This window comes from Atractosteus spatula, chromosome 24, assembly GCF_055471065.1.
Source record: "Atractosteus spatula isolate fAtrSpa1 chromosome 24, fAtrSpa1.hap1, whole genome shotgun sequence".
NCBI lineage: Eukaryota > Metazoa > Chordata > Actinopteri > Semionotiformes > Lepisosteidae > Atractosteus > Atractosteus spatula.
The window spans coordinates 4,177,070-4,200,522 of record NC_142729.1 but is presented as its reverse complement, the minus strand read 5'-3'; the positions used below and the strand labels follow the sequence as shown (position 1 = coordinate 4,200,522).

The 23,453-nt window shown below is 41.9% G+C and overlaps 1 protein-coding gene across 1 annotated transcript; it reads right to left on the bottom strand.

Moving 5' to 3' along the window:
* Window positions 1-11,257: 11,257 nt before the first annotated feature.
* Window positions 11,258-19,023, bottom strand: LOC148815792 (uncharacterized). The gene is made up of 5 exons (XM_088904690.1): window positions 18,975-19,023; window positions 18,702-18,822; window positions 18,377-18,480; window positions 11,828-11,911; window positions 11,258-11,652 (listed from the first exon to the last, which is right to left on the bottom strand). Exons 1-5 carry the CDS (start codon window positions 19,021-19,023, stop codon window positions 11,258-11,260), a joined length of 753 nt encoding a protein of 250 aa, XP_088760816.1.
* Between the last annotated feature and the right edge of the window lie 4,430 nt (window positions 19,024-23,453).

The window sequence follows — 23,453 nt, the reverse complement described above, 5'->3', positions numbered from 1 at the left end:
AAGTTAATAAGTGTTCAGTTTTTCAACTTTTGTTTTAATATAATAATAATGATGATAAAGTTATCTATTCAGGTGGATATTAACCTGCATGGCATTTGCCTTCTGCATCTCCTACTGGCCTCTCTCTTAGGGTTAGCTCTTCTCCTCAGCCACAGCCAGAACCTTCCATTTTCCGCCTCTTTCATTAGATCCTTGACTGCCCTCTTCAGTGTTATGCCCTCCACTCCCACATCCCTGAGGAGGCACAACGACGATGTACCTGCACTTGTAAAGCCTCTGCATCCCACTTCCACAGGGTAGATGAAGGGTCTCAAGCCACCTTATCTACGTTCTGATAATCTCAGCCTCTTCCTCTCATATTCCTTCCTCCCATGGGACTGTCAATTCCATGAGGAGTACAGTCTTGGTCTCTTCTGCCCCCATCACTATATCACGACAAAATAGCTTGCTGGTGATTTCCCTAGGGGGATTGGAGCTGCCTGACAAGGTCCACCTCCATTTATTATTAATATTTAATTTAGATGGCTCTTCTCTGGACACTCAAAGCACTTTACAGGGTATCAGGACTCCCCTCCACCACCACCGGAGTGTAGCCCCACCTGGATGATGCAACAGCAGCCAAAGTGTCCCAGGAGGAGGCCATAATGGGTAATAGATATCACTTGTTTGATCTGGAATAACACGTTTATTTTTAATAGAAACAGATGACAGTCAGAATTCTGATTACAAGAAACTTTACCGGGAATATTTAGACTTTAATCTTCAAATTGTGATTATTCTCATCCAACTTCATTGACTTCATAATCCATTCCCTTAGAAAAAAGGTCAACTCAAAATAGTCCATTAAAATTAAAATTCAGGACCGTAAGTATTCAAGAAGACATGGGCTGTGGTTGTTTGGTATAAAATGAATGAGCAAAACATGGGCAGTCTGATGTGTCGGTCCTGCTCTGGTGTGGTCACTTAACGGCGACCAGACCTTGGACCAAACCTTCTCTGCAGTTGGGACACAGTGGTGCGGCTTACTCCATAGTGTCTGGCAATGCTGAGACATGACATGCCTGCCTGCAGCATGCCAATAGCCCTCTCTCTTGCTTCTGGTGACATTCTAGGCATTATGTAATGCACAGAAAATTGAATAAGTGTGGCCCTTTCTTGCAGTAACCTCAGCTTTGAATTAAGGCCTTTTTAGAGGTGACCTGATCAGGCATTGTTCCACCTGGACCTGGCTAAAAGTGCACCCAACGAGCTTTCGTGTGATTGGCAAGTTGCAATGTTTCACTGCACAAGCTGTATTGCTGGTCATAGGGCTTGACAACTTTTGACAACTTTTTGTGAAGTACATAAGCTATAGCTATAACTATAACTATAACTATAGTATTCTACAACTATATTATATAAAGATATATATATATATTAGATATTAGATATATAATTCTGGGCGTCCATCTTCCAATACTGTACTTAGAATAGTAAGCATCTGGCTTAAATAAGGAGGGGCAGGACAGGAGGCAGGAACACATAATGAACTAAAATGTGAAAGAGCCGGGATTACGATCATAACATATAACTATATTCTATAACTATAGTATTCTCATTCCAGAAAATGTTGTTTCTTTGTCTATCAGTTTAACAATCCCATGTGTATTACAAAGAAGAAGATATCAGTTTTCTTATTTTATCCTGTCTCTCCTGATAGAAGCAATAAAAATTCCTAAAGGAATCAAAGATTCGAAATGGCCAACTAGAAACCTAGCAGATGAGACTTTGGAATGTCTTTGTCTGAGGCTAATTAACAGGGCAACCTAAGAACCACAATTTGGACGTTTGGTCCAGGAGGACAGGAAGTTAGGACCAGGGATGACAAGACACAAGCCAGTATGCCAAAGAGAAGTACCAAACAACTTAACTGGACCAGGGAAGCAAATTCTGATATGCTGCTTAACCCTCTCAAGCCAGCAGCCCATCCACAGCAACACCAGATTAGCTCCTGAGCTGTGTCACACAGCTCCTCTCCTTAACAAATCCATACACTTTGCGTATTTGCCAAAGGAATAGTTCACACTATATGGGTTCAATGCTTGATAGGGATAGTGTAAAATCTTTATCTTGATCGGAATCTAATGTAACTTTTTGCCTCAAATTAGAATTTGAGTTTATTAAGCTGTTCATTTATTAGCTTTTACATATTGTATCTTTGCAAATTTCACTTTTCTAATTCTGTACTCTTCAAACATGTCCTCATCTCCTTCCATAAGCCTTTTTGTTTGTACTATTTTTATTCCTAATAAACTCATCTATTTTAATAAAATGATGCAGTCATGATCTGATTACACGCAGATCAGCCTCACTGTTATTTGAATTTGGGTTGTTAAGAATTGTGCTAATTACCACATTAATGTGTTTTCACAGGACACCGGTGATCACCTTTTAATCAAAAAACCTGTCTTATACCTTCCCTTGGTGTTTCAGTAACGTCTCAGACACGCAGTTTCAGTCTTGCAATCAAAACAGCTCATAACAGAGTCTAAGGTTTAGTCACTGTCAATGAACCAATAGGTAGAATGGGAGGATCATTTTTCGTTGCCGTGAATCCTGCAGAATGTAGAGTTCCGAAACACTTGGTCGCTTGGTCGAAAGGAGAAGCAATGAGTCCAGTAACCAGGGAAATCTGAAAAAAACGATATCAAAAGAGCATGGTCGAAATAGGCAGGAGCAAAGATTAGGAACCGGAAGATCAGTCATGAAGGTTTAAATACGCACAAGCGAATACTTCGGGAGGCTTCTCAGTAGTGAGCATGGGTAGGTGCATGAGGGAACTTTGAATACTGAAGGGAAAGGAACATGGTTGGGTAATTGGTCAGGGAGTGAGAATCTGTGGAATCTGGTGCATGTGAGAATGTGATGGGTTCAGTTAGGAATGAGATCGTGAAACAGTGGGTTTGGGAATGTAATGGTGATTGCGAGGGAGAGTGCGGGGTGTGACAGTACCCCCCCTTTAGGGTTGACTCCTGATGACCCCATGAAGCGTTCACGGAAGAAGTCATCAATGAGGCTGCGATCCAAAATATCACCCTCGGAGACCCAGGAAAGTTTCTCAGGTCCATAGCCCTCCCAGTCGACTAGAAACCAGATCACAAAGATTCTTGAATATAGTTCTCCATAGCCTGAGTTTCTTCATGGGAGAGTGAATAGATATGGCCCTTAGGGGGAACAACTCCTGGAATTAGGTCTATGGGGCAATCAGATGGGCGATGAGAAAGGAGGGATAGAGCCTTCTGTTTACTGAATGCTAGGTGTAGATCTGAGAAATACAGAAAATGGAAACTTTCCAAGGGAGTTGACAGCAATGCGAAAGACAGTGGGATCCCTCGGCTGTGAGTTCCCTTTGTGACCAGCAAATGTGTTCAGTCTATGGAAAGACGGCACTTGGAATGGTGTGGGAGGGGTTCAATTGTTGGATCTCCGCTGTTGAAGCCTGTTCTTTAGTTCAAATACTCATGAGATGAAGGCTTCAAGTGACGGGAAGTCCAGGGGCAGATACGTAACATGATCTTTTAGTTCATCTGATAATCCAGACTGGAACTGGTGAATAAGGACATCGTGAAAAGAGCTCAGCAGCCAGAAAACGGAATTCTGTGATGTAGTCCTGAAGAGAGCGAGATCCTTTAGTGAGGGAAGTGAGACATGCAGCTGTAAGGTGGTGAGATTGAAATTGCCCAAAGACTAATTGTAGAGCCGTCTGAAAAAGGTGGATGTTAGTCTCTGGAGCCTTACGAGAGAGGAGATGTGTGGCCCAATCCAGAGCTTGTCCAGTGAGGTAAGATACCATGAAAGCAACTCTCTCTCTATCCATGGGGAAGCAGTCAGGACGGATGTGGAAAGCCATCCAACACTGAGTCAAAAAGCTCTGACACTTGGAGGAGTCCCCATCAAATTTTTCCAGGGTAGCAGGGGGTAGAGGATTAATAGGTGCTTGAAGTGGGGGTACAAGAAAGGGAGCTGAAGGTTGGGAAGGTGGTGCTCGTGTGACGTGGTCTACTAATTGCTGGACTGCCGCAGTTAGCTGGCCCAGGGTCCAGGAGTGTTCCTGGAGAAAAGAAAATTGAGTGTTCTGGTCTGCTGGATTCGTTAGGCTCACTTATCTGTCAAGGAACCAATAGGTTGAATGGGAGCATCCTTATGTGTAGCCGTGAATCCTGCAGAATGTACAGTAGCACAGGGACAATATCCGAAACACATAATCCAGAGGCTTGGTCAATAGGAGAAGCAATGAGTCCGGTAACCAAGGAAATCCAAAAAATTATATCCAAAGAGCATGGACGAAAAACGGAGGAGCAAGGATTAGGAACCGGGAGATCAAGAAGGTTTAAACGCGCACAAAAGAATACTATGGGATGCTTCTCATAAGTGAGCATGGGTTGGTGCGTGAGGGAATTTTAATACAGAAAGGGAAAGGGACATATGTGGTTGGATATTTGGTCCGGGAGTAAGAATCTGTGGAATCTGGTGCATGTGAGAATGTGATGGGTTCAGTTAGGAATGAGATCGTGATACAGTGGTTTTGGGAATATGGCAGGAAAGTGCAGGGCATAAGAGTCACAGAACAGAGTCTGTTCCCCTAGAGTATGACTAACCCTCCAAAACCATCTGACCCACAATCAGATAATTTCCTCCCAAAACTCAGAGGAGGCAGAAATCTGTGTCATGGGGAGGGAAAAAAACGTATCTTAACATCCCTGCCTATTGATTCAGTACACTGAGCCCAGGCAGAGCCGTTGATATAACGCAATAATGATATTAACTCATTATTATTTATTAAGGACAAAAGGGTAGTTTTTCTCTTTTCTCTTGGAAGACTCCAGCAGAGGCCTCACAGTAGCACTTCCACTTGTAGTCTGATCTCATCAGTTTTCAGAAATTCTGCAAGTTTAGACAATGTCAGTAATGATATCAGAGATCTCTAATCCAAACCAATTTGCTGCGTTGAGAGGTGTTGGTAGACCAGCAGGTGGAACAGAATTCATGGACCAGATTTCCAGGAAATTGAAGGAATCCTGCTCAGTACAAGAGGATCCGCAGATTCAGACATGTGGTGTCTGGTCTTGGCTGAGGAGCCATTGATGTGAAGCTGTGTTCTGTAGGATTATGAGTCAGAATCTCCCCAGAAAGGCGACAGAAGACACTGTACCATGGGAGATAGTGTCCACTGGATGAGCTGTCACACTGAGGACCTGACTACCTGGTCGTTACAGATCCCATCATGGTGTTTGAATGAACAGAAGTGATAACCCTGGTGGCCTGGATTTCCCTGAATTCATTATATGGGCTCAGAAGCAGAAAACTACAACTTCTGTTGTCATGACAGATAATCACAATAAAAATGAGAATGAATAGAGATGTGTTTATTGTTGGATCTATGGCTCTATATAGAAACCGCATCATCAATATATCAATATGTATCCATATGCACTGACTTCCAAAATTATTCACTCTCTTCCAGTGACATCCCATTGTGTTCAAATACAAATGATCTCTTCCCATCATTCCAGTGATTTTTTTAATCACAATTCAATACTCAACCTGTATTTTCTATAGTGGTTATGGGTGAAGACCCATTGATAATTTCAGTATGAGATTATATTTTTTATTTTTGCTAACAATGTATTTTACCCATTAAAGTGTTCAATCTTTCAACGTTTATTTAAATATAATAATAATAAAGTAATCTATTCAGGTGGATATTAATCTGCATGGCTTTTGTCTGCTGCATCTTCTACTGGCTCTGTTTTGTTAGAGTTTTTGGTCCTCCGGCTCTTCTCCTCAGCCACACCCACAACCTTCAATTTTCCACCTCTTCTATTAGATCCTTTACTCCCCTCTTCAGTGTTATGCCCTCCACTCCCATATCCCTGAGAAGGTGTAACGACTGTCATGGGAGCCGGTTCTGACTCCTGAATTCGTTTTTTAGGACCCTATGAGGACGGTATAATCCGGATGTGACTGGAGTAGAACATCAGGGGAAACATGGCAGGAACAGGACGTGATGACAGACAGGGGGGCATGACGCCTGTGATCCGGTGCTCTGGGGGCGTGGCCCAGTCGACCAAGTCCAACATAGTCCAAAAAAGGGAAACCAGGCTATTCTGGGCACAGCATTGGAAGATGGACGCCCAGAAGCCTGCTTACCAGCAGGTCCTGGGGTGACTTGACGGCAAAGGCTTCACCACAACGTCCTGACCATTTGGGTCCAGGGCTCGGAGTGCCTGGCCTCGTTAACCCGTTTTTATTCCCCGTCCCTGCACCGGATCCTGTTCTGGTTTTTAAACCTTGTCTTGTTTTGTCTTGGATGGATCACCCAGCTCTGGACTTTTGGACTTCTCCCTGGATTACACCCTGGACTCCTCTGCACTTGTTCGCCATTGTCACACAGTCCCGAGCACCAGTGCACAGTTGTCATGCCCCCCTGTTTGTCAACCTGCCCAGTTCCTCGTCATGTCCTCCCTGTGTCCGTTTCCACTTACTTCCAGAATATACAGTCTACATAGGGTCCTGACCTACGCATCTTTACATATATATAACTATATATATAATATATAGCTTTATATGATATAGTTATAGAATACTATAGTTATAGTTATAGCTATAGCTTATGTACTTCACAAAAAGTTGTCAAGCCCTATGACCAGCAATACAGCTTGTGCAGTGAGACATTGCAACGTGCCAATCACACGAAAGCTCGTTGGGTGCACTTTTATCCAACAAAGTCCAGGTGGAACAATGCCTGATCAGGTCACGTCTAAAAAGGCCTTAATTCAAAGCTGAGGTCACTGCAAGAAAGGGCCACACTTATTCAGTTTTCTGTGCATTCCATAATGCCTAGAATGTCACCAGAAGCAAGGGAGATGGCCATTGGCATGCTGCATGTCATGTGCCAGCGTTGCCAGACACTATGGAATAAGCCACTGCACTGTGCCCCAGCTGCAGAGAGGGTTTCAGCAGACCGACAGGACAGTTGACCGTCCAAGGTCTGATCGGCTTTAAATTACCACACCAGAGCAGGACCGACATATTTTGCCCATATTTTGCCCATTCATTTTATACCAAACAACCACAGCCCATGTCTCTTGAATACTTACGGTCCTGAATTTTAATTTTAATGGGCTATTTTGTGTTAACCTTTTTTCTAAGGGAATGGATTATGTGATGTGGCAACTCATCCAGTGCTTCGTCCATTCTTGGAAAGGGGAGGGTGTTGTACCTCATTTAGCCACTAGAGGGAGGGCTCTTTCCAGCTTTGGGTCATCAATCAATGTAGTTGGATCAGAAAAATCACAATTTGTTGATTAAAGTCAAAATGTTCCCAGTATTTTTTCTTGTAATCAGAATTCTGACTGTGTCATCTGTTTTTATTATAAATAAACATGTAATTCCAGATTAAACAAGTGATATCTATTGGCATTTTCTTGATATCCCTTGTGGCATGAGGATTAATAATAATAATAATAATAACATTTGCAGTTGATTGTGTTTCTTTTCAGTATAAAAATGTGATTTTTACAGAATTTTTACATTTACAGAATGGGAAATGTTTGTATCTAAATGAATTATATTAAGGTATTTTGCCCTGTTTCTTAAAACTGAACCTTAACACAGGTATTTGTCTTGCATTCCTTTTCTCTTTGATGACCTGAGAGTCACCAGGCCTACTTTGTTTATGGCCAAAAGGTTTTATGGCTGTGTCTGTGCATCTCTTATTTCTCCTTGAGAGAGAGGCTCACAGTACTTCTGGCCTTTGAGGAGCCACAAGTAATAACAAATGTCCCATTATTCAAAGATGAACACATGCAGACTTATTAGAAAGAAATAATAATATATCCCCCGATGACAGATAAAATACATGATTACATGGCTGACATGATCATCGAGTAAGTTAAGACATTTTTGTTTTGTATGTGAAGACACAGAGATAAGTGCTACTTTAACAAGACTCTCCACACTCTGCTGTCTTGAGTGGAATAAGGGCTCAGCTGATGTCTCATCTTCTGCCCCTAATAAAACTGCTCTCTATCTAGTATTTTGTGTATAAACTAACTCTATACACAAAAGTTCACATAAGTGAACTACAAATACAAGCAAGAGTAGACAAGTAACGGTACAAATATACACAGAGGTTGATACAATAACAAGTCTGGGCAAGGTAATGGCGAAACGAGGATAAACACAAACAAACAAAAGTACGAAAACACATGCGAAGCGAAGAGAAGCAGGACCAAAGTCAAATGAAAGGCCTCTTTCTGAAAACCTCCATGTTTTATACTGAATAAGATGAGTTGTGATTGGTCGAGAAGCTAATTGAAGATGATGTCATACTGAAACAATAGTGTAATGATGGACCAATGAGGGAGGGAGAACAATCAAGGTCAGCAGTGTGGAACATAACAAATGCACATAGACCACACACTGGTACATAACACCAACTAAATTTTTTATTCATCCATCTGTGTATTTTCTTGCTGTTTTATTCAGCACGCAGTCACAAGGGGCTCATAGCAGGATACACCCTGGACAAGACACCAGTCCAAAGCAGGGCACACACACTCACACACTCACACCAGGGCCAGTTTTACCAACAGATGATTATTCTAGTATCATATGGGAGGAAACTGGAGCACCCATAAGTAAGCCATACAAATAGTGGGAGACTGTGTAAACTCCACATAGATAGCACCCCAGGAATTGAACCCAAGGCCCTAGCAATGTGAGGCACAATGCTTTAACCTAAGAAATAATAATATCTTCTTGCAGGTTAATAATAATAACAGCACAATCTACTTTCAGATTGACTCATGAGTATGGAGCTCTTTTCAGCTTCATAATGAACTTGAACTTGAACTTTATTGCCATATGTAACCTGTACATGTACTGGTACAATGGAATTCGTACAGACAAAAAAGTCTCTTGATTGTAAAAAAAGTGTAAAAAACCTGCAGACAGTGCATCAGGAAAATATACAGACAGTAGACAATGTACAAGTAAACAAGTAAACAGTTTGAATTTAAACACTGCAGACAAGTAAACAATGACTGCAGATGTGCAACAAATAAAATTATAATGAGGTAGATGGTGTAGGTGTGGTCAGAGGGGAATGGCCAGATGTGTTCACCAATCGCACTGCTTGTGGGTAGAAGCTATTGAGGAATCTGGTGGTAAGTGTCCGTATGCTCTTGTATCTCTTGCCTGAGGCAGGGGGGTGAAGAGCTCATGCCCGGGGTGACTGTCCTCTATGATGGCCAGAATTCAACCACAGCAGCGGTCCTCATAGAGTTGTTTAATCTCTGTGAGACCACTGCCGATGATCTTCTGGGCCACATTCACCACTTTCTGTAGTGCCTTTCTCTTTAGAGGAGATGATGCCGTACCACACAGTGATTCCGTTGGTGAGGACTCTCTCGATGGTGCAGTGGTAGAAGTTCACCAACACAGGTACTTGGCATCCCCCATCGCTTGAGGCACCTCAGGACATAAAGGCGCTGCTGAGACTTTTTCAAGATAGAGTCCATGATCACAGTCCAGGTTAGATCATTAGAAATGAAGCTGGTGACAGTTTCCACTTCCATTCCATCAGTACTGAGTGGGCTGTGAGTGTGCGGCCCGTGTCTCCGAACGTCCACTATTAGATCTTTTGTTTTAAGTTCAGGTTATTGCTATGACACCACCTTAGCAGCTTTATGACTTCATCCCTGTAAGTGGACTCGTCATCATCGCTGTTCAGGCCTATTATAGTGGTGTCATCTGCAAATGTAATGATGCGGTTGTTGCTGTGTCTTGCTGTGCAGTCGTGAGTGAATAGGGAGTACAACCTTGGACTCAGACAGCAGCCATGTGGGGTGCCAGTGCTCAGGATGAGTGGTGTTGATGTTTTATTACCTATCCGCACCACCTGTGGTATCTCGATTAGGAAGTCCAGCCACAATCCTAGTCCCCTGAGCTTTGTCACCAGTTGGCTGGGTATGATGGAATTTGAATGGTGAATTGTAGTCCACAAACAGCATTCTCACATAAGAGTTCTTAGTGTCCAGGTGGTCCAAGGCTGTATGTAGAGTTAGGGATACAGCATCATCCACTGATCTGTTGTTCTGCTAGGCAAACTGCAAGGGTCCAGGGACTCTGTGATGGAGGAGATGATGTGTGACAACACCAGCTTCTCCAGGCATTTCATCATCACAGATGTTAATGCTACTGGGTGGTAATCATTCAGGCATGTCATTTTTGCCTTTTTAGGGAGAGGAACAATAGTGTTTTTTTAGAAGCAAGTGAGAACAATGGACTGCGACAGGGAGGGGTTAAAAATGACCATAATCACTGTGGTCAGCTGGGCTGCACATGTCCTAAGGACACGGGGTGGTATCCCATCTGGCCCTGCAGTCTTACGGATTTTCACCCTACTCAGAGTCTTATGCACGTCCTGCACTGAGAGTTTCAGAACACACTCGCCCTGTACACTTGGGGTCTTCTCAGCAGTGTCCGTGTTCAGAGCATCAAAGTGGCTATAGAAATGGTTCAGCTCATCATGTGTTGTTCTTGTCAATCTCCTGGCAGCAGCCCTTGTAGCCTGTGATTGACTGTAATCCCTGCCGCAGCCTCCGGGTGTCAGTGCATTGTGTTTAAAGCCACACTCTGTAGCTCCATTTAGCACATTTTATGGCTTTCTCTAATGCATACTGTGATTCCCTGTAGAGCTCTTTGAACGTGGTGGATATATCTTTTATTTTATTGAGAATGTTGTTGTTGAACCACAGTTCCTGATTTGGAAATGTCCTAATTTTATTTTCTGGTACACAAATGTAAGTGCAATATTTAATATAGCTGGTGACTGCGTCCGAATACTCATTTAAATCTGTGTTGGGAGCTCTGAATGCGTCCCAGTCTTTACAATCAGAGCAGTCTAGTAACCTGCTTTCCACCTCCTCAGACCAACAGCGCACTGACCTGTTCACAATGGGGGAGGTCCTCAGTTTCTGTTTGTAGTCCGAAAGCAACAGGAGAGTGATGTTGTCCGACTTGCCGAAACTCGGTGTGGGAAGCTATTTGTATGCTCATTTTACAGTTGTGTAGCAGTGGTCCAAAATATTGCCTTCCTTTGTCAGTACAGTGACATGTTGAATGTATTTTTGCATATTTATTGAACTAATATCAAAGTCTGCGTGCAGCTGAGTGCCTCCACAGGCTGTGTCCTGTATCTTTGCCTTCACCCTCAGCAGCTGCTGTAGGTCCCAGCTGCAGCAGTGCAGTCGCTGTGCAGTTCTGCTGAGGGAGGTTTTTGTATGGGTGTGTAACACTGTGTGAACACAGGACCACTGTGGTAACTCTGACAGTAATAATCTGCTGCATCTTCAGCCTGGACTCCTGTGATGGTCAGAGTGAAGTCAGTCCCAGATCCACTGCCACTGAAACGCTCTGGGATCCCAGTCTGACGGTTAGTTGCTCCATAGATCAGGAGTTTAGGAGCTTCTCCAGTTTTCTGTTGGAACCAGTTTAGGTGATTATTGTTGTAAACCGCAGGACTGGTCCTACAGCTCACAGTAACTGTCTTTCCTGGAGCAGTAGATATTACTGGAGGCTCAGTCACAGAAATCTGTCCATAGCATTCTGTAAATCAATAAACAACAATATGATAGACATTTAAAAAACAATGTATTCATAAGATATTCACAATTTGTATTTTGTAATTTTGTTGTCTTCAACTAAATTAACTTAACTCCCTATTTTTCCACATGAAATAAAAATATTGTAAAATCTTTAAAATATCCAAGCCCAATCCTACCCTGAGCAGTGATGAAGAGTGCCCATATGAAGACGGTGATAAAAGTCATTGTTGCTGTGGATTCTGTTGCCATGAAGGGCAGCTCTCAAACATGAAGATTTAAACTCACAGGGCTATAAACACTCCCAGAGCACTGAAGCATGTGCTGCCAATGCAAAGCGACTCTTCTATGCAAATTTTCTTCCTGAGTTCAGCAGCACTTGTAGCCAGTCAGTGCTGGAAACACAGGCTTGGTGTTGTGTGTTGTGACAGAGCTAGATGAGCAGCTTAGCATTAACACTCCCAGGACAGCAGGACTAGATAGAGAGCAGTTTTATAAGGGGCAGAAGATGAGACACAACCAGCTGAGCTCTTATTCTACTCAAGACAGCAGAGTGTGGAGAGTCTGGTTAAAGCAGCACTCTGTGTCTTCATGCCTGCATCTTTGAATAATGGGGCATTTGTTATTCCTTGTAGCTCCTTATAGGCCAGAAGAACTGTGAACCTCTCTCTCAAGTAGAGATAAGAGTTGCACAGACACAAAAATAAAACCTTTTGGCCATGAACAAATAGGCCTGGTGATTCTTATGTCATGAAAAGAGACCCGCTATTACAGAGACAAAGAATGCAAGACAAATACATTTGTTAAGCTTCAGTTTTAAGAAACTGGGTCAACATACCTAAAAATAATTCATATTGACACCAACTTTTACCATTCTGTTGGTATTAAAAGAAGAAATCACATTTTTATACTGAAAAGAAACAAAACCAACTGCATTAAAGACACAAAGTATATCAAAGAAAATACGAATAGATATCACTTTTTTATCTTGAATTACACATTTATTTATAATAGAAACAGAAGTAAGAATTCTGATTACAAGAAACATTACTTGAAGGATTTAGAATTTAATGAACAGATTGTTATTATTCTGATTCAACTACATTGATTGAGGACCCAAAGCTGGAAAACAAATCATCCGTCTAGTGGCTAAATGAGGTACAACACCATCTCATTGCCAAGAATGGATGAAGCACTCGATGGGTTGCCACATCATTTAATTTAATGAATAGATTATTCTGAACCAACTACATTCTGTTCACACTTTATACAAATGATTGTACAAGCAGTAGTCAAAGCAACATCATTTTCAAATTCTCAGATGATACAGTTGTTCTTGGCTTAATGCATAATGGTAGCAGCTCATCTGTATACATGTCAAAAATACAAAGGTTTGTGCAATGGTGTGCACAATAGCCTAATTCTGAATGTTAAAAAAACAAAATAAATAGTTTTTGATCCCAGAGCAGTTGGTGATCACTCACATGGAGTAATCCACAAAAATGTATCACTCAGGTCGATTCAAATAAGTACTAAGTTGTACACATAGAGAGTAACCTGTGCTGGACTACTCATGTTGAGAGTGTTTGCTCCAAAGTTCAGCAGCACTTATATTTCCTGTGAAGACGAAGAGTGTTTAGGGTTCAACAGGAAGTAATGCTACTCTTTTACCATGCTGTAATCGAGAGCATTATCAGATACGGTATTACAGTGTGGATTGGTAATCAATCAGTTAATTTAAAATCGCAAATTGCCTGCCTCAACCAGACAGCTTTGAAGGTCGTGGGAGTGAAACAGCATCCCTCCCTGCAGACAATCTTCCCTACATCCTCAACTCTGAATATTAACTTCCTTCCTTTTTGCAAACGTTTTAGGGTTCCGAACTATACAGCAAGTCAAACAGATACAAACATTCCTTTGTTCCACTATCCATTAAAGCTGTCAACACAAATGTTAAGGATAAACACAATTTGGACTCTTACAACCCACTTGAGTGCAATATGTGATGTGTTATAAATGTTACATGTTGTTATGTGTTATACTGTACATGTGCAATAGAGTGATGTGCAATGTTTTTTCTTATTTTTTGTAATAGAATAATGTGCAATGTTTTTTCTTATTTTTTTTTTTGTTTTGTTTGCATTCTATTTAAATGTACAGGAGTGTTTGGTGTCCATAATAAAGTTTTAAGATTGACAACATCTGGCATCACATTCTCTCCACTACGCATATCATTTCTATACCTCCTCCCTCCTCATCCAACTTCTCTGGTTCCCTTCTCTCCAGCTTTTCTCTTCTTGACTCAGCATCCCTCAACAAACTAGTTACACACATGAAACCCACCACATCTATTCTAGATCCTATTCCCACCACTTTATTTCAGTCCCGTTTCTCTTCTCTCTGTCCCATTTTCCTGAATATTATACATGAATCCATGAGCACTGGCATTGTACCAACAGTCCTCAAAACTGCTTCCATTACCACCGTGCCAAAAAAGCCTAACATGGCTCTCGACAATCTTAACAATTTTCGCCCCATCTCCAACTTACCCTTTCTTTCTAAAATTCTAGAACGTGCTGTCACATTTCAGTTACATAACCACCTCATGACAAACAACCTTTTCGAACCCCTCCAATCTGGCTTCCGTCAACTTCACAGCACAGAAACTGCCCTGGTCAAAGTCACCAACGATCTTCTAATAGCTTCTGATTCTGGTTCTCTTTCTATACTCATCCTTCTTGATCTTAGTGCTGCTTTTGACACTGTTGACCATAACATCTTACTTTCTCATCTTGAGACTGTGTTTGGAGTTTCTGACACTGCCCTCAAATGGTTCAAATCTTACCTCACTGATCGCTGTCACTTTGTCTCTCTCAATGGGTACAGGTCTGAAATTGGTCTTGTTAAGTCTGGTGTTCCGCAGGGCTAAATACAGGGCCCCTTGCTCTTTAGCATTTACATGTTCCCACTTGGTCAGCTTTTAAGATCACATGGCCTCAGCTTTCATTTTTACGTTGACGATACTCAAATTTACATCCATACCAAACCTAACACTGATGTGGCTGTCTCTATTCTAATTGCATCACTGACATAAAAATTTGGATGAGTCAAAACTTCCTTCATCTTAACTGCGACAAGACTGAAGTCATGCTTATTGGCACCCCCCATCAACTTCGTAAAGCCAGTCCTATAACCCTATCTGTAGATGGCTCTGTACTTGAGCCTCAATCAAAATTGAAAAAACTTGGGGTTATATTCGATTCTGGCTTAACATTCGACCCACATGTGCAGCATACTGTCAAAACATATTATTTTCACCTTAGAAATATTGCAAGACTACGCCCTATGCTATCATTAACTGTGGCTGAAAAGCTGATCAACATATTTGTATTCTCTAGAATCGACTACTGTAATGCTCTACTCGCCGGGGTATCTAAATCTACTCTGAACAAACTGCAGTATGTCCAAAATACAGCAGCCAGAATCCTGACCAGGTCTAGTGCAAGTGTTCACATTACTCCTATCCTGGAGTCCTTGCACTGGCTCGGCTTACAGTGGAGCGGCTTACTTCATAGTGTCTGGTAACGTTTGTCTAAGGTTTAGTCACAAAGGTTTAGTGTGCTGATCTCCTAGAATATGACTAACAGGTACAGGAAACCCCCCTAAACCATCTGAGTCACAATCAGGTAGTTTCCTCCCAAAACTCAGAGGAGGCAGAAATCTTTGTTGTCCCTGTGTCAACCCTGTATCCTGAGTAAGTACACTGAGCCCAGTCAGAGCCCTTGACATTATAAGATTAACTGATTATTATTTACTAAAGAAAAAGACTGCTAATTTGGATTCCATCTAAGAACTTATTAGGGATTTGAGATTGTTTTCAGTGAATCAGGGTAGATTTTCTCATTTCTCTTGGAAGACTCCAGTGGAGGTCTCACAGCAGCACTTCCACCTTCTAGCCTGATCTCGTTAGTTTTCAGAAATTCAGCAAGCTTATACAGTGTCAGTAACGAGATCATAGATCTTCAATCCAAACCAATTTGCTGCTGTGAGAGGTGTTGGTGGACCAGCAGGTGAAACAGAATTCTTGGACCAAATTTCCAGGAAATTGCAGTAATCCTGCTCAGTACGAGAGAATACGTAGATTCAGACATGCAGTGTCTGGTCTTGGCTGAGGAGCCAGTGGTGTGAAACTGTGTTCTGTAGGATTCAGAATCAGAATCCCGCATGAAAGGCAACAGCAGACACTGTGCTGTGGGAGATACTGTCCACTGGATGAGCTGTCACACTGAGGACCTGACTACCTGGTCATTAAAGATCCTATCATGATGTTTGAATGAACAGAAGTGATAACCCTGGTGGCCTGGATTTCCCTTAATTTATTATATGGTCTCAGAAGCAGAAAACTACAACTTCTGTTGACATGACAGACATTCACAACAAAATTGAGAATGAATAGAGATTTGTTTATTGTTGGATCTATGGCTCTATAAGGAGACCGCATCATGAATTCACTTGAATAATACACACTGACTTGCGAAATTATTCACCCCCTTACAATGACATCCCATTATGATGAAATACAAATGGTCTCCTCCCATCAGTCCAGTGAATTCTTTAATCACAATTTCAATACTCAACCTATACTTTCTATAGTGGTTTTGGGTGATGACCCATTGATAGATTTCATTATGAGATTTTTTTATTTTTATTTTTGCTAACAATGTCTTTTACCCATGAAAGTGTTCAATTTTTCAACATTTGTTTTAACACCTGTAATGGTATAACTACCCCACTCTCCTAAAATTGCTAATATAATAATAATAATATTAAAGTCATCTATTCAGGTGCATATCAACCTGCATGGCTTTTGCCTGCTGCATCTCCTACTGGCCTCTCTCTTGTTAGGGTTTCTGGGCCTCCAGATCTTCTCCTCAGCCACAGCCAGAACCTTCCTTTTTCCTCCTTTTCCCACTTTCACAGGGTAGCTGAAGGGTCTCCAGCCACATTCTCTACTTTCTAGTTACCCCAGCTTCTTCCTCTCATATGAGCTTCCATCTCCTCCTCCCATGAGACTGTCAATTCCATTAGGAGTACAGTCTTGGTCTCTACTGCTCACACCACTTTGTCAGGACACAATGCCATGCTGCAGATTTCCCTAGGTGGATTGGAGCCCTCAAAGTGCTTCACAGGGAATGGGGACTCCCCTCCACCAGAGTGTAGCCCCACCTGGAGGAGGCCATGATGGGTAAAGGCCAGGGGGAAATTTGACCAGGACACCAGGGGTAACACACCTACTCTTTTCAAGAAACACGCTGGGATTTTTAATGACCTATAGAGTTAGCACCTTGGTTAGGTCTCATCCGAAGGACAGCGCCTTTTACATTATAGTGTCCCCGTCACTATACTGGGGCACTAGGACCCACACAGACCACGGAGTTAGCTCCCCCTACTGGTCCAATTAACACCTCTTCCAGCAGCAACCTTCTTCTCTCCCAGGAGTTACAGGGTGAAGTAGCTGATATACTGTATCTCAGACTGTGTCTAAGTGTACATAATGTAAACCCAGTGAGCAGCGTGTGTGTGATCTTAGAGCTTAGAGTTGACAATGCTAATGGTGGTGCCCACTACTTTCAAAACTGTCAATTAGCTCCACAGTGGAGCTGCTGTAATTAAACAAGAATAGGGAGCTCACATTGAGGAGCTGAGGCTTGCTGGTTGAGATCCCAAAATTACACAATACATGTTTTAGATCTAACGCAGGATTTACAAACAAGAAAAAATAAGCCCATATTTAAGTGTTTAGCTTAAGTAAAATGTGCTTTTAAGTGACAGCTGATTGTGGATTAAGAAATATAACTGTGTATTTGCATGCTTCAGTCTCTGTTAAACATGGTATCATCTCAACCAGTAATGTGTCTGATCATACAGAGCCAAGAGCTGCTTTAACCAGACTCTCCATGAACTACTCCATTCCAGCTCTGTTGAGTGGGATAAGGGCTCAGCTGATTGTGTCTCTTCCTCTGTTCCATATAAAGCTGCTCTCTGTCTAGTCCTGCTGTCCTGGGAGTGTTAATGTTAAACTGCTCATCTTGCTCTGACACATCACACAGCATCAAACCCGTATTTCTAGCACTGACTGGCTACAAGTGCTGCTTAACATCGGAAGACAATTTGCATAGAAAAGACACTTTGCATTGGCAGCACATGCTTCAGTGCTCTGGGAGTGTTTATAGTCCTGTTAGTTTACCACTTCATGACTGAAAGCTGCCATTTTTGGAAACAAGAACCCACAGCAACAATGACCTTCATGACTATTTTCATCTGGGCACTCCTCATCAGGGTATGATTTAATACTTACTTTTTGACACTATACTGTAGATTCTTGCAAATTAGGTGAACCAGGTGTACAGAAAAGTGTGAAATTACTAAAAGTAATTCAGACATTCTATTTATGAATTACTTGCATTTACTGTGTTATGTCTTGCTTCCAGAATCCAGTGGACAGGTGACTGAGACTCAGACTCCAGCAGTGAAATCTGTTCTCCCTGGACAGACACTCACCAGTCCTGCAGTGTACATACAGTATGTGACTCTAAGCACAGACTAGCCTGGTATCAACAGAAAGCAGCAGAAGCTCCTAAACCCCTGATCTATGATGCAACTACCCATCAGACTGGGATCCCAGAGCGTTTCAGTGGCAGTGGATCTGAGACTGACTTATCTCTGACCATCACAGGAGTCCAGGCTGACGATGCTGCAGATTATTACTGTCAGAGTCATCATAACCTCAACAGCAGAGCTCTGTCCACACAGATGGGACCTACTGCAGGTGCTGAGGGTGAAGGCAAAGACACAGCCTGTGGAGGAGCTCAGCTGCACACAAACACTGATATTAGTTCAATGAATATTATGTGAAGTGAATATATTATGAATATTATGAGAGTGAAGTCAGTCCCAGATCCACTGCCACTGAAACGCTCTGGGATCCCAGGCTGACGTGTAGTTGCAAGATAGATTAGTAGTTTAGGAGCTTCTCCAGTTTTTTGTTGGTACCAGTTTAGGTATTTATTGCTGTACACTGCAGGACTGGTCCTACAGCTCACAGTAACTGCCTGTCCTGGAGCAGTAGATTTCACTTTTGGAGTCTGAGTCGCAGTATCCTGTCCACTGGATTCTGTAAATCATTAAAACACAATATGATAGCCATACAAAAAACAATATATTCATAAGACATCACAATTTTTGACTTTGTAATTTTGTCTTCAACTAAACTATTTCCCAATGAAATAAAAATGTTGTTTTTTAAATATCCAAGCCCAATCCTACCCTGAGCAGTGATGAAAAGTGCCCAGATGAAGATGGTGTTGAAAGTCATTGTTGCTGTGGGTTCTGTTGTCATGAAGGGCAGCTCTCAGTCATGAAGTGTTAAACTTACGGGGCTATAAACACTCCCAGAGCACTGAAGCATGTGCTGCCAATGCAAAGTGTCTTTTCTATGCAAATTGTCTTCCTGAGTTCAGCAGCACTTGTAGCCAGTCAGTGCTGGAAACACAGGCTTGGTGCTGTGTGTTGTGACAGGGCAAGATGAGACACAATCAGATTAGCCTTTATTCCACTCAACAGAGCAGGAATGGAGTAGGGAAGAGACTTGTTAAAGCAGCACTTAGCTCTGTGTCTTCATATACAACAAAAAATGTCTTATCTTACTCTTTGAACATGTAAGCCATACTAGCACAACACACTGAGAGGTTTGAAGAGTCAGAGAATTTATTATGTTCTGGAATTGTCATCACCTGACGAGTCAATTAAGTTCTGAGACCTTACAAAAAAAAAACACTAGTGGATCAACTGGAAGGGTACCCAAAATTTTGCATATGTCACATTTAGTCTGTTAAATTTAGCAAATAAATAGTAACTGTGCATTACTATTTGCATAAATATGTCACGTTTAAGTTTGTTCGCTGAGAGAAACCCCCTATTCCAGAGACAAGATCAGAAACTTGGGGCCATTACTTAACAAGGAATATAAGACAAAAACCTTTGTTAAATGTCAGTTTTAAGAATCTGGGCTAATATATGTTAAAATAATTCATATATAGACACCAACGTTTACCATTCTGTTGGTCTATTAAAAGAAAAAATCAAATTGTTATGATTTCTTAATCACATTTCTTCTATCTCTGTGTGGTACGGAAACACAGACATCCTAACAAGGAAAATACTTAAACACATTGTTACAAAGGCCTCAAAGATCACTCGCACTGCTCTCTCCACTGTTTAATCCTTGTACACCCAACGTACCACCATGTGCACTTACAAGATTATTGCGGATCCATCTCATCCCGCACATAACTTATTTCAGCTGCTCCCCTCAGGTAGACGTTTCAGATCACTGACATCCAAAGCTTCACATTTCAAGAACAGCTTCTTCCCGTCTGCTGTTAGGCTGCTCAACAAGTAATGTGCCCCCAACCATCAGAAACTTAGTATTGTGCTTTATGACCTGTATCACATTTAAATTGCACTGATTTGTCAATAGGTTTATTCCATGCTGAAAAGAGAAGAAGGAAAACACAACATTTTGGCCGTGGAGCCTTCTTCAGGTGTGAGAAAGACAGGGCAGTAAGCAAAGGTAATGTAGCATAGGAGAACAAAACCGGGAGCAGGGGACAGAAAGAGGCCAATCAAGAGGTGTGAAGTCAGAATAGGTGTAGAGAGGTGTGAAATGAAACCTACAATGAATAGAGAGAATTAAGAATTAGTCTGTTATTGAGAGAAGGGGAAAGGTGTGTTCCTAGCTGCAGGATAATTTTAGTTATGATGTTAGTTATATATATATAGTTAGTTTCTGATGTGGGAGTTAAGAAAGCCATCTTTGAGAACACAGATGGAGAGATTAGTGTGATCATGGCTGTCAGAGGTGAAATGAGAAACAATAGGCTTTGAGAAATCTTTAATCTTCAAAGCCCTAACATGTTCTCTGAAGCAGTCTCTGACTCTCCTTCCTGTTTCTCCAATGTAGATGGCTGGGCATTTATAATAAGTAAATAGGAAAGTGCCTGGTGTGAATGGTTGCTGAGGGCGGTCAAGGGAGCTGTGAACAAGAAGGTTACGCAGATTAGGTGGTTAGCTATATGAGATGATAGCATGGTCAGAAAAGAGGGCCCCAATGGAGGGATTATCCTGTAGGATGGAAAAGTTGTCATTAATAGTCCTGGGGATAGAAAGTGTGTTGGGATGGTAGTGAAGGAAGATATAAGATGTGAAGAAGGGGTTAACTGATTCCTTTCTGCACAAGGGCTGGACTTCTTGTGACACAAGACATTCCAGGCTTAGAGTTATGGCAGGAAAGGGAGATAACTGATAAGGATTCCAGATGCCAGCTAGAACCCCCCCCACCCCAAGGAAGGAAACCTAAAACTGACCATTAAGAGTGGTCAAAGCCTGGTGGACTGTTTGTACACCGTGACCTCTCCCCATTACCATGGTAACGAGCTACGTCAGAAGCGGCTGAAAAGTGCTATATAAACTGAAAGTTTTGTACCGGTATTTCAAACAATATTTCGGTCTTATTGTTCCTTGCATGCAATAAAACTCATCTGTTTAAACTTAATCTCGGAATCAAGAACTTATTTGCCTGTTACAACAGCAGGGAATCATCAAAGGAATGCAGTTTTTACGGCGAGAGTTCCTGCTTTAGTTGATGGTCCAAGGAGTGTTTTTGGCTTGGGCAAGGGCCCTGTCAATAACACCGCTAGGGTATCTTCTGTTGATGAAAAAAGAGTACATTTTGAGGGCTTGGTTCCCTCAAAATCAGCCACCCACCTGATTTGTCTATGTTTACATTGCATCAACTCGACATTTATTTTGTATTATTTCTGTTTCTTTTGCACATACGATTATAGGGTGATTTTTTATGTTCTGTATTGGGTACTTTCTCTTATTGTCTTTTATTTATAATCTGGATTGTATATTGTGCATTTAGGTCCTGTAGTTATGTTCTGTATGTTATTGTCACATGTCTGTAGCAAAGCTGTACCAACAACAGTTTCCACCGGCCTCGGTCATGTGGCAATAAAGATTCTATTCTATTCTATTTATACTGAAAAGAAACACAACCAACTGCATTAAACCTCAAGACACAAGGGATATCAAAGCAAATGCCAAGATATCACTTGTTTGGCCTTGAATTACATGTTTATTTATAATAGAAACAATGTTTGTTGATTACAGCTCAGCATAATCATAGTAATAGTGCCCTCAAAGCTCGTCATCAAGCTCCAGGACCTGGGACTGAACACCTCCCTCTGTAATTGGATCCTGGACTTCTTGACGGAACGTCCGCAGGTGGTGAAGGTGGGCACCAACATATCCTCTACCCTGACTCTAAACACTGGAGCCCCCCAAGGGTGCGTGCTTAGTCCTGTCCTCTACTCCTTATTTGCCCATGACTGTGTCACCAGGCATAACTCAAACTCCATCATCAAGTTTGCGGATGATACAACAGTCATTGGCCTGATCATAGATGGTGAGGAGTCTGCATACAGGGAGGAGGTTGAAACCCTGGCAGTATGGTGCCAGGAGAACAACCTCTCTCTGAACATCAGTAAGACTAAGGAGATGATTGTGGACTGTAGGAAACATCAGGGGAGGAGACCACACACCTATTTACATCAGTGGGACTGCAGTGGAGAGGGTCAGCAGCTTTACGTTCCTGGGAGTTAACATCTCAGAGGATTTAACCTGGACCCACCACACCAACACCATGGTCAAGACAGCACGGCAGCGCCTGTTCTTTCTCCGCAGGCTTGGCATGCCATCACATATCCAGGCCAACTTCTACAGGTGCACTATTGAGAGCATCCTGACTGGTTGCATCACTGCCTGGTATGGGAAGTGCTCCACCCGGGATCGCAAAGTATTGCAGAGGGTGGTGAAGTCAGCGCAGCTTATCACCAGCTGTGAGCTACCAAACATCGAGGATATCTACTCAGCTAGATGTCTGAAGAAGGCCAGGTCCATTCTCAAGGACCCCAGTCATCCCAGTCACAAACTGTTTTCCCTCCTACCGTCCGGTAAACAGTACCAAAGCATTTGGTCCAAGTCCAACAGACTACGGAACAGCTTCTACCTCCAGGCAATAAGACTGCTAAATAGCCAACCTGTAGCTCCTAAGCAAATCACCTGTAATGGCTACATGGACACACAATTCTCACTATATTCAGCATAACTGCACTACATGTATATATTGCATACACCATGGACACATAACAGCTCTACTCACATTGAGTTTTATTCAATTTAAAAAATGTAACCTTAATTTTGTGATTTTTGTGTTTTTGTGAATTTTTGTGATTTTTGTGATTCTTGTAATTTTTGTGAACTCGCAGAAAAGACATTTCATTGCCAGCAACTACTGCTGCATGCCGTATTGTTGTGCATTTGATAAATAAACTTTGATTTAATTTGATTTGATTTGATTTGATTTGTTTTGATGAAAAAATTACAAGAAGCATTACTGTAAGAATTTAATCAATAGACTATTCTTAACCAACTACATTGATTGAGGACTGTGCTTTATGATTCATAGGATGCATAAAACAAAACTTTGGAAACTGAGTCTTAAAATGAGGAAAACAGAAGAAACTGAGCCACTCAGACTTCCCACACCCCTAAAGAGAGAGGCACGTTGGAGCAAGGTGCTACGGCAGCACAGAAGAATGGCAGATGAGGAAGAGACCTTGGCAGCTACTGGAGGTGCACGACCCAAAGACACATTGGTTAAAACTCGAGCACAGAAGTTCC

Coding starts and splice junctions, on each gene's coding strand:
- LOC148815792 (XM_088904690.1), bottom strand. CDS start 19,023: ATGACTTTCAACACCATCTTCATCTGGGCACTTTTCATCACTGCTCAG. Junction 18,823..18,974: donor ACTTTTCATCACTGCTCAGG/GTAGGATTGGGC, acceptor AATGATTTACAG/AATCCAGTGGACAGGATACT. Junction 11,912..18,376: donor CAGCCTGGACTCCTGTGATG/GTCAGAGATAAG, acceptor TTCATGTTTGAG/AGCTGCCCTTCATGGCAACA.